The sequence below is a fragment of the Rissa tridactyla genome, chromosome Z, assembly GCF_028500815.1.
Source record: "Rissa tridactyla isolate bRisTri1 chromosome Z, bRisTri1.patW.cur.20221130, whole genome shotgun sequence".
NCBI lineage: Eukaryota > Metazoa > Chordata > Aves > Charadriiformes > Laridae > Rissa > Rissa tridactyla.
This window is the reverse complement of record NC_071497.1, coordinates 16,861,798-16,873,577: the sequence shown is the minus strand read 5'-3', so window position 1 is coordinate 16,873,577 and position 11,780 is coordinate 16,861,798. Positions and strand designations below refer to the sequence as shown.

The window sequence follows — 11,780 nt, the reverse complement described above, 5'->3', positions numbered from 1 at the left end:
CCGCCGCCCTTCCACGGCCCAACTCGCCCGCTGCCGCCACCGCCGCTCCCGGCGTGCACGGGCCGCGCGCCGCACTGCGCATGCGCCGGGCCCTGGGCGGGCGTACCGAGCAGGCCCTACCGCCGGCACCGTTCCTTGAGGGGAGGTACCGAGCCGCGGGCGGGTATGCCACCGCGGCTCATTCGCCGCTTTTCCGCCGCCCGCGGGGCTAGCGCCGCCGGGAGGAGGGCGGGGGGGGAGAGGGCGTTACCGCGCAGGCTTGATGGCGGCCTCCGCGCCACGCCACCGCGCATGCGCCCAGCCGCAGGGCGCGCGGGCTCGGGGCGCCGGGTTTCTGGTCACGTGGGGGCCACGCTGCGGCAGCCAATTGGCTGCGGCGCGGTGAGGGCGGGGCGCGGCGTTGCCATGGGGACGGGGCCCGGCTCCCCTCACGGCCTGAGGCGCGGTGGGCCGGTAACAGCGGCGGTGGCGGCAGCTGCGGCAGGGAGGGGCCCGGGGCGCTGCCTGGCGTCTGCGGCGGCCGTTACTGTGTGGCAGACCCCCGCCCAGGTACTTGGTGCACGGAGAGTAAAGGCGGCTCCCCGAGGCGGGTTGTGTAGTGAGAGGTGAAGGGGGCCTGTCCTGGCCAGCAGGCCAACCCCATGTCCCACGTTTTGGAGTGTGTGACAGTGCTGGTGGTGTAGTGGGGACGGAGGGTTGCTTTCCACTAGGATAAGCTCACTACAGAGTTGGGAGGAGGAGTGCTTAGCACCAAACACCGGGCAGGGGTGTGGGGGTGCAAGATCTTTGCTGTTCAGGGTCAAATTGGTGCACACTTCTCTCTACAACTACGTGAAAAGAAGTTGTAGTGAGATAGGGGTCGGTCTCTTCTCCTAAGTAACAAGCGATAGGACAAGAGGAAATGGCCTCAGGTTGTGCCAGGGGAGGTTTAGATTGGACATTAGGAAAAATTTCTACACTGAAAGGGTTACCAAACACTTAAACAGGCTGTGCAGAGAGGAGGTGGAGTCGTTATCCCTGGAGGTATTTAAAAGACGGGTAGATGTGCTGCTTAGGGACATGGTTTAGTGATGGTTTTGTCAGTGTTAGGTTGATGGTTGGATGTGATGGATGTCAAAGGTCACTTCCAACCTAGACAATTCTACGATTCTGTGATTCCAAACTTGAGGGTCCAGTTTCATAGCATGCTCTATCTGCAGACTGTTGCTGCATGAACCTCCCTGTCTAGCCCTGTCTGTGTTCTGCCACTTTATTTTGGTAAGTTAATCTCTCAGATATACTCTGATTGCTTCTTTTGTGGGGCTGCTTTTCTGTCAGATGGAACTGTCCATCTAATTGATTTTTTCTGTATGTGATCTGTGGATGTGAGAATGTGTAGTCATGTAGAAGGAAAGAAAATAGGATTGCCCTTTTGACAGCAGCTTGCTCTTAGATTATGCTAGTGTTAATGCTGTGTGTTGCCTTGAATTTGAGGAACACAAACCCAGTTGGCAGAAGTGACTCAGCTAAGGAATGAGATGGCAGCGTAATTCCTGGACCCCACTGCACAGGAAGGTGACCCATCGGGAAGCTGCGTGTTAGTAACATGCCGTTTGTTTTGCTCTATAGGACAGTGATGCGTGTGTGCTGGCTTGTGGGGAAAGAGAAATGCAGTCAGCGAATGAAACTGCCACACTTGGAAGCAGTGGTAATTGGGCGTGGCCCAGAGACTGGGATAACAGATAAGAAGTGTTCACGGCAGCAAGGTAAGGTTTAGCTCAAGTCCTGCTTTCTACATGCAACAGCAACCAACCTTGTGAAGAGTGTGAGATACCAGTACAGCACTCACATTCATCAGTAAAATCATTCTTCTCTTTGGTTAAATTACAGTGAAGCTAATGGACCAATGCTTTGGCCTAATTCTTAAGCCTGCTTCGAGCAGGATCTAAGTGGGAAATCATGGGTTTTGCTTGAAGTCTAAGCAGGCTTTCCTTAGGCTTACTTCTGCAGTCACTGGCTTATGGTCACCTTTCTCTGCATGGTTCATAGTATTGCCTAATTCTTAAGTCATCAAGCTTATAAGCACTTATGAAGATCTCTGGGTCCTAAAAGATCAGAGGAGACACCTAATAACAGGAAGTTCAGCTTCATAAACTAAGGCATTGAACCTTAACATTGAGTCCCCAGGCCTGCAGTCATTTTCCACTGTCTGCACTCTTGCTTTATGAGTGGCACTTCATGTCCCTTGTCTTCCACCAGCTGATTTTCAGTATGACTTGTTATTTTATAGATGTGCTAGGAGAATATATAAACATACCCGTGATTTATAAAATACTCCCCTTCACATCTTCCCTGCCCTACGTTTCTTCCTTCTGGACACAGTCCTGCTCCGTGCCTTGTTGTCACAGAGGGATGGTAAGAATAGCAAAAACACGTAGAAAACTTCCACAGATTTCACCTTTATTCTGCAGTAATTCTGCTGATCCATGATTTGAAATACTCAGGTGTGACTCAGTGTATGGGTTAGTTTTGTTTTGCCTGTGGGCCTTGAAGCAGGATGAGGCAGAAGTATTCTTTGCCTACGTTCGCAGCGATCAGTTTCAGAAGGCAGAAGATGTTAAAATACATGAGTGTTTTCTACAAGGGGTGGTTTAGCAGAGTTCTGGCCTTTGCATTTACACTGTTTTGTGATGCTTTGTTCTTTCTTTACAGTTCAGTTAAAAGCAGACTGTAACAAGGGGTATGTCACAGTTAAGCAGGTATGTTTTTAAATATTTCTGATACTTAATGGGGTGGTTGTAGTGCTTAAACTCCACAAATGCCACAAGTGATGATTCTGTTCACCACATCTCAAGGGCCTGAAGCTGTTTTATGACCAAGGACAGCATAGTGAGCGGTTCTTGGAAGGGTTCTGTCTTTTTTTTTTGTAGGTACCTCAATGGAAAGACCACACTATACCTTCCAGATAGGCTCCAGTCTCAGACAGCCAGACTGGTAGCATCAGGGAATGCTGCTGTGAATCTTCAACCTGTTCTTCCAGGGGGTACATTTGGGAGATTCTGGAGTTCTTCCCCTAAACTTGCTGATCTGCTTCCTGAGCCTTAAACTTCTAAAGCTGAGGCAGCCCTTCATTTGAGGTCAAATTGGTTCTTGTGTTAATAGGACTGGGCAGTTGTGGAAGGTTTCTGTTTTGATGGCTGATACAGCCAGAGGTCACCTCTGTGAAGGGATGGGATGTGAGACAGCACTGAAGGCATTCTCATGTTTCAAACTGGATGGATGTAGGCCTACTCTCTCATACTTATGAGAACCAATATCCCCGAGACAATATGAAGGGAAAATTCTCTGGCTTCCAGTGCTGGGGCATGTATGTGCGCCTGCAGTATCAGCATGTGTGGACAACACATCAATGTGTTGTGCCTACTGAGGAGCAAAGTCTTCCATCAAAACACCTCCAGAGCTCAGTAAGCACAGGGACCCCACCAGTATCTGGTGAATCCAGCAAAGATCAGTTTTTCACAGAAGTCAGCCTTAGCCACAATTTGAATACTGTTACTGGAACCTCAGGGCTGGGAATATTTTCTGGCGGTGGGTGCTAGCATGTTTTCACTGCCTGCTCTAGAGCTGCTTCCCAGGTGAATTGTATGTAGCACGGAGTTCCAGTGATCAGTTTTTTGATAGTGTGTTGGCCCAGAAGATGTGAAGTGTACTTGACCTGAGTGAAACCGTGGAACTGTAGACGGAAGAGATACTGTCTGGAATTAGGCAGGTGCTTCATCGCAGTGAATACCAAGTGATGAGAGGCACAGTACCATCTTGTGAAGCAGGCAGGTATCGCAGTGACAAAGCTGAAGAAACATTCTGTGACCGAGTTTATCAGTCATAGGGAAGATCTGGTTTCCTAAAGCTTGTTTCATGCATAAACATTAACGAAAAGCATTTTGCCGAAGTCGAAGACTCCTAATTTCCCTAGGGTCACCCTCACGATCAGGCAAAATCTGTCTCTGAAGCAGTCACTGTGGGTTGCCCACACCACTGGTAACTTTGTGTTACCAGTTATGCCTGAGACAGAGGAAAATATATTGCTTTTCAATTATCAGCTAAACTTCAGGTAACTTCTCAGTCTTTAAAACTCTTGTTTGAGGGGAAAATTATTTTAGAGCTGCATAAAGCTGTAAACTGATGCCATGAGAGAGGCAGGTAAAAATTTGACCTTACTGTCCTCATTTTCTGCTAGAACAGAGTAAGTAACAGATTTGTTTTTGTGAAAGTGTAAGGTGCAAAATGAAAATAAGAGTATTAAAATACAGATAGACTGGTATATACTTTGCACAAGCTGAGGTGGATGGAGAGGTTGAGAGGTTTAGCCTTTCTTGAAGCAACAGGTAAGTGTTGTCACCATATTTGAACATGGTCTTCCATGGGTTGGAGAAGGTTTATCACATTTGGCTTGGGAAAGAAAAAAAAAAAAAAGGAACAAGGAGCTGATCCTGTGGATCAGTGGCCAGAGTAGTGGACTCCTCTGGGGGCTCAGAGAGACTTTTTTCCTGATTTATTTTTTTTTTTTTTTTTTCCTACACTGGAGGGAGTATTAGCAGTGGGCTGTGGCTGGTTAGCCAGCAGTTGTGAGCCTGAACTCCATTCTCTTTTGAAATGAGCCAGAAGAGTGTGCTTATGTATTTGAAGGCAAATGTGTTGATGGGGCAGCATTTGGCAGAACCAGAAAAAAAAATGTAGTAAAAAGGAGAGGAAAGAAAAAGTAAAAATAATTTGAAAACAGAAAACTTTCTGAATATGACTGTACTGAAATAATTTCAGGGGGTTCAGAAATAATTCTTACTAAGGCTGTGATTATTTTAACAGTTGTTTAATAGGTTGTTAATTTTTTTGAGCAAAGTGTGGCGTAGGTCTAGCTGTAACTCTGTAGACAGCTGCTACAGAACTGTCGGGTCCCTGTGACACCGTGCCCCTTAGGGTTGTGTGCTGACAGCTGTGATTGGAAGACTGGGCCTCAGAGGTGTCTTCAGCATTGGACTTCCCTGGTCCTCTAGGGTGGGTCGGTGTGGGGATGCAGTGAATACAAAGTGCACAGTATAGTCCAGGACAACGGAGCAGTAGTTGGCAGTTCCAGTTACAACATAGTTTGCTGTTTTTTTTCCTTTTTCTCCCTACCAAAGATAGGAGTCAACCCAACTAGTGTTGATCTTGTGAATATTGGCAAAGGTGAAGAGGTGAAAATGAAGCCAGGCCAAGTTCTGCATGTTGTGAATAAACTTTACCCCTACACGGTGCAATTTGCTGAAGAGTTGGGGAAAACTGTTACAGAAGCAGAAGAGAAGATACAAACCAACAAGACGCCATGTGAGGACTCCAGTGAGAATGATGATGTAGAGCTTGTGCCCAGGAAAACAATGAAGATGGAGGTGGCAGATAGACAAGGCAGTTCTGCAAATCCCAAACTAAGCAATACCAGCATATCTCCACACGGAGGAACTTCAAGCAAAAAGGCAAGTGTATTGATATTAGTACTTGTGCTCTTTCTCCTGGCGTTCTCTTCCATCAGGGCTTTGGTCTTGTACTTTTGTGGATACTACTGTTGGGGAAGCATCTCAGGTGAACACAGATCCTCAGATCGTGTGAGCTGACCTGCTCTGAGGCAAAGACTCTGCTCCTGACATCACCCAGGTCCTGAGAAAGTTACCTGGGACCTATTATAACCTGAGCTGGATGGTCAGTGTGTGTGAAGGGGCTTGCTTGTAGTGAGTGAGGATTTAATCTCTGCTTCCTGTTGCAGTTTCTGCTAGAAGGACAGTCCACGTGAGCTCAGTTTAGCTGGAGTCACACAAGGATACTGTACGAGCTCTTGAGATGTAATCTGCTGTGTTACAAATAGAGCAGTGGTTATCTAAAAGGTTATACACAAAGAACAGAACAACTTGACCCTCTCTCTTTATTATTTTTCTTTTAATTGCCTTTTTTTTTCTTTCCTGCTGTGGTCACTCCTTATGGTAGAGCCATGTTTACATTAATGAATGTTACCAGGCAAAATCTTTTGAAAGGGAATTTTTAGCCCTGCTGACGTGGACAAAATAAAAGACTACTTCGTGCATCTGGAATTATAACAGTGCAGTTGCTGGAGGAGAAGGCACAGAAATTAAACCCCTCAGGACAAAATTTCAGTCCCAGGTTGTAGGGGGTTGACCATTTATTTCACTTGTGAACTCAGGGTAGTTGTATTAGGGCAAGATTTGTCATGGTATGAGCAGGGAGACAAGCTGATTCACGCTGTTTCTTGTCAGCACTATAATAATGTTTCAACAACTTTCTCTATAAGAATATGATGAAGATCATGATTGATGATGCCTGTAAAATGATCCGAACAGATAAAACAATATCTATTTTGAAAAAAGTGCACTCAAGGCACCTTCTATTAGGTGTTCAGAGATCAAGTTATGAGACATCTGCTGGTGCTGGCTTGATCTTCCTGTTCCTTTCTTGTTTTCTGTACAAGCAGCTCCTTGCACTACATCAAAAAATAAGTACACCTAAGAGTAAGGCCACACACCGCAACCACTTCTTTGTTCTGTGCAGAGCAGCATGTGGTAGGACTGTTAATGGAGATCCTTATACTTCCTTTGGCCCTTGTGATCCATTAAGCAGAGGCTCTTTTAGTAAAGTAATCTGTCATCAATAGTAATCAAGGACTGTGCTATAGCACGTGCGTGCAAATTATTAAATTCAAACAGAGCTCTCTGTTGTTAAATTTCCAACATTTGAAGGACTAAACTTTGAATCTTAACAGTATCTTCTTAAAAGTTTTCAAAAGTAGCTTTGTGGGGGCAGTTAGAGCAGGTGTGTTGGCATTTATAGAAAGGAAATAATTCAGCTGTCATTCAGCTGAAAGTATGAAAGTATTAAAGTACTTAACTGAATGCTTTAAAATATATACTTGGATTCTTAATTCTCTTACAAAATTATTTTTTTTCTTCTGTGCTTTAGGAACATTTAGGACACTGGAGTCAGGGTCTAAAGAGCTCCATGCAAGATCCAAAAATGCAGGTGAGAGCTGCAGTCTTGTACTTTACAGTAGTTCCTGTCTAATTTATTTCTTTCTTCTGCAGTTTACTTTAATGGTCTGATTAACCATTGGAGTACTGTGTAAGGGCTGAGTTGTACTTGCATCTCTCTCTGTATCAGCATTAATTTGCCAGTCTCTACTATTTTGCAGAATGTCATTATCTTAATTATCTTTGAGCTCTCTACACTCTCAGATTTGGCCAACAAATTTCAAGTAGGTTGTTGTGAGAGCAGGCAAGCAGTGCAGTTGCTTTGTTTCCTCAGGGAAACCCCCAGGAAAAATGGAGGTTCCTGTTTGTCAGCAGCATGGCGCAGTTTCCTGGTTTCCAGCAAATTCTTAACTTCAGCACCTCTGTGCCTGCTGACAGGATGTGACCCCTGGCTCCTCCTCCTCCTCCACCCTGTTTCTTTGTGCCAGCAGGAATTTTTTGGGTGGTTTCTTTTAGCCTTCTGCGGATGGACCTCCCGCCCTCTGCTTCCCTGTGGCTGCATAATGGTTTTGCTTGAGCTCTTTTTTCGTTGTCTGCTGCCTGCTTTTGGGGAAGTCAGAATCAAGACGCAGAAATCTGACAAATGTCCTTTATGGCTGCAGTGTATACACACTTTCTTGTTATTGTATTCTGAGAGAGCTCTGAGCGAGTCTTCCCTATCCACGTATAGAAATTACTTTCATTTTATTTTCAGGTTATGGCAAACATACAGACAACTCTTTCTCAAAAATAAGCTTTTTAGCTCAACTCTAAAAATAGGGAGAATGCTCTCCATCAATATTCCACTGTCTGGCAGAGTAAGGCCTGAAGCTTGGGTACATTTAGCTTGGGTTTTCGCCAGCTGGGTGCTACATGTCCATCTTAACATTAGAGATGTGTTTTTCCCTTGGTACTTCTCAGCAAGAGTATGTGTTCAGGGGACGGATATCACAGACACCTGTGATACCTGGCTCTTGAAATCACTGAGTAATTTCAGTTGGAAAAGATTTTTGGAGGTCACCCAGTCTGACCACTTGCACAGTGTGATTGACCCAGCCTTTGTCCATTTGAGTTGAGATGATCTCCAATGGTGAAGATTCCGTAGCCTCACTGGGCCCTTTCAGGTGGTGATCACCTTCAGGCTAAAAATAGTTCCCTTGATAACTAATGAGAAGGTTCCTATTTCTTGATTGATTTTTTTTTTTTTAAATTTATTTATTAATAATTCAAGTTTAAAGTGTTGAGCTGCGTAGAGTTGCAGGAGAACTGGATGCCCATTCTCCTGGAAATGCCAGCAGTTTCAAATGAGTCTTTCTATGGGGAATGATAAAACTATTGAATAAGCTATTGAATAAAGCTATTGAAAGTGTTTGCTTTCTTTTTAAGCATGAAGCTTAATCTTCACCCCTTAAGCACAATTTCATATAGCACTTGCCGAGACACTGCTTTCTTGACCCAAAAAATAAGCTGGTTTTAAAACTTTTCTTTGAATGTTAGAACACAAATGATTAGAACAAACTTTGTGACTCAGTGTTAGCTTTATTGGTTGTGGTTCTGAACTAAATACACAAACAACAGAACTCCTAGCTTTGCATTTTAATAAAATATTAAATAAATGGCAATATGTCTTTCTACTGAAAACACTTGATCATGATGCCATTCCCACTGGGTGCATATGCAGACAGTAATGTGTGTATATAAAAATACGACAGCGTCAACCAGTCTTGCTGCTGAATCAGTCGTATGATTTGCATGCTGATAAAATTTTAATCTTCCTTCCTGTAGAGCAAGACTGATCAGCTCTGTGTATAAACACATGAGAATAATTAGCAAAGATGACAAAGACATCATCCATCTCTCTCCAACAGATGTGCTGCTAAGAGACCAGAGACACAGCACACAGTTTCTGCTTCATAACTGGACAGATTTCTATTGCCTGGGACGGGTTGTCTCCCCTGTTCTCCACATGCTTTGCTACTGTTTCTCTGCATCAGCTGCATCAAATTGTTGCAGAAGGCAAAAAAAAAAAAAAAACGAGGGAAAAAGGGCACAATAGACAGGAGTCTGTTCTCCTTTTTGTGAGTGATCTTACGAAGTAGCACTGGGGTAGCATGAACTGAAATAGCTCAGACTTGAATGTTTTTGTCTTTGTAATGCCGGCAGCGGTCTGCAGCACTGAGCATGCTATTTGTAGCGCTTCTGAGACTGGTGTTTCACTCCAGAAATCTGCGAAGGAGGAGGCGGTCCAGTGCATTCCTACATGCTCTATATTGAGCACAGTACTGTGATTTTGTTTCAGTGACTGCAAAGCTTGAATGTAGCCGGATGGAAGCAGTCTCTAGACTTCACGGGTATCTGAGTCCAGGTGATTTTCAAGAGAGTTCATATCCACCTGTAGCAATGGTTAACTTATTGCTATATAAGAATAGAAAGCTTTTTCCTTAAAGTATATGAAGAGGGATGCAGGAACATCTCTCTGTAGCTGCCTGGTGTGTGGTATGGAAGAGGATGCATATCCTGGACCAACTTCATTCCAGCAAAAGTCCTCCTTTGAGTGCAATGCTCTGCTGCTTGATATTTCTCCCTGTCTAGTAATCTTTCCTGGCTTTTTTCCAGATATGTGTATTCAGAGACTTCTGCAACCACAATGGGATACGTATGTGGTTAACATCTCAAAATACACTAAATACAGTGTTTATAGGAATAAAATATTTAACTTTCAATCAGTAAATAATCTAGTTATTTGTTTTGCAAGGTTTACAAAGATGAAAAGACTGTAGTCATCAAGGATAAATATCCTAAAGCACGTTACCACTGGCTTGTCTTACCATGGGACCCCATTTCAAGCCTGAAGTCACTCACCAGGGACCATCTTGAACTCCTGGAACACATGCACGCAGTTGGGCAAAAAATGACCGAACAGTGCCCTGACAGAGAGAGTCTGGAGTTCAGACTGGGTTACCATGCTATCCCCAGTATGAGGTAAGACCTAGATGAGTCATCAGGTGGAGACTGTGTTCTTCCAAACCTGTAATGTGACCTGGCATTGCTAAAGAACAACTAATACTCCTGAATGCTACCAGAAATTTTGGTATCCAAGTGCTTTGGGTTCACTTGCGTACACACTGCTGCGTACGTGCCGATGGGTCCGATGGGAGATGCCTGTTGGGTTCCCCTAGCAGAGCTCTGCAGCTGGGGCTACAGAACACTTGTGGTCCAGTCCCAGCGAAAGAGATGATGCTGCCAAAGGCCAGGAGCTAGGGCCTTCCCCCTCCTGGGGCACCGATCTGGCATCAGAGACAGACTCTTAAGCCCATCAGGTCCTGCCTGATACTGAGCAAGGACTTGAGACATGTGTGTAAGTAAGCCCAGATTTTGCAGCGTCCAAATGCCTGTGGGTATTGCAGTCAATGTTCCTAAGGTGTTCTCCAGTTCTTGGATGAAGCTTTAAGTCACTGGTCAAGTCCCATTCACGTACTCTGTGAAGTTTAAACCTTTGGTTCATTAAAACCACTGCCTCTGCCTTTTTGGAAACTAGCAGGAATAGTGAGTAGTGTAGAGTAGTGACCTTGACTGTTTAAGTGAAACGCTTGGCATGAGACAGGGCTTCCCAAACAGACTGGGTTTCTTCTGTCACAGGACTGCGGGTCAGACGTGGTAGGACTGACCCATAAGGCTGGCAGTCCGACTCTGCTGAACCATGTCTGCAACTGATGCTACTGCAAAAGAACCTCAAGCATTAACATTGTTCTTCTCTCTTACCTACCTAATATATTTCAGTCAGCTACATTTGCACGTAATCAGCCAGGATTTTGATTCTCCGGCCCTGAAAACCAAAAAGCACTGGAACTCTTTTACTACAGACTACTTCTTAAACTCTGAAGGTAATGATTTGAAAAGATTACATTTCATAACATAATCCTGCTCGTGGCTTCTGGCTTTGGGCTTTTTTTCCAAACAAATGTGTAAGCTGTAAATTCTATTGTAGTAAGTGGAAGGTTTTATGTAATTTCAGATATTGGAGAATAGCACTAAGTAAAAGTCAACTGAGTTTTGTGACTGCTTTGAATTAGAATGCAGTGATGACATGCTGTACATACGAAGCAGCGTGCAGAGTTTCTGCAGTGTCATGTGTTTCATGATGCTACATGGTCCCAATACCTCTCATCTTGTACTTTTTTTCAGATGTGATAGAAATGGTAAGAAGCAAGGGAAAAGTGATGGTGAAAGATCATGTCTCCGAACTTCTCACGTTGCCCCTCAGGTGCCATCGCTGCAAACAGCAGCTGTCCACTATCCCACAGTTAAAGGAACATCTCAGGAGACACTGGCCAAAATGACTTTGCAAAAAATCATCTGACAACCTGTCTTCAGATTTCAGGCTAAAACAAAGACCTTGAAATGTTAGCGGACATGGAGGTTTTTTTGTTAACTGGAATGACAAATGTAATGTGGCAAAAAGAAGTGTATTAACTTTGTAATAGGTTAGACAAAAAAACACCCACAAACCCACAACAAAATAAAGTGACTTGTGAAATTGAAGGTGTGTTTGCAGCTTTGTTGTGGTACTACCACACTAATCTGTACACGAACTGAAGTTTGGAAGAAGTGGTTTTTTGGATGAAAGGATTTATTTTAATTCAGAAGCTGAGGCATTGAGTGCAGGTATAGGTTTCTACTGAAAAAGGAAAGAAACAATGATTTAGGGGTCTTTCTCTGAAGTTTCTCTTAAGTGGTAACGTTGCAGAGGCTGGT

At 44.3% G+C, this 11,780-nt stretch overlaps 1 protein-coding gene across 8 annotated transcripts; it reads left to right on the top strand.

Moving 5' to 3' along the window:
* Positions 1 to 7: 7 nt before the first annotated feature.
* Positions 8 to 11,567, top strand: APTX (aprataxin). 8 transcript variants are annotated; one of them, XM_054186042.1, is made up of 9 exons: positions 110 to 163; positions 1,200 to 1,257; positions 1,609 to 1,745; positions 2,692 to 2,738; positions 5,157 to 5,486; positions 6,979 to 7,038; positions 9,781 to 10,007; positions 10,806 to 10,909; positions 11,211 to 11,567. In XM_054186042.1, the coding sequence occupies exons 3-9, from the start codon at positions 1,616 to 1,618 to the stop codon at positions 11,363 to 11,365; spliced, it is 1,053 nt and encodes a 350-aa protein (XP_054042017.1). In that variant the 5' UTR covers positions 110 to 163; positions 1,200 to 1,257; positions 1,609 to 1,615; the 3' UTR covers positions 11,366 to 11,567. The 8 variants fall into 8 exon arrangements, with proteins under 8 accessions (XP_054042008.1, XP_054042017.1, XP_054042010.1 ...); XM_054186039.1 differs by having other exon boundaries at positions 148 to 163; positions 1,169 to 1,257; XM_054186041.1 differs by lacking the exon at positions 110 to 163 and adding an exon at positions 408 to 549.
* Positions 11,568 to 11,780: the final 213 nt, after the last annotated feature.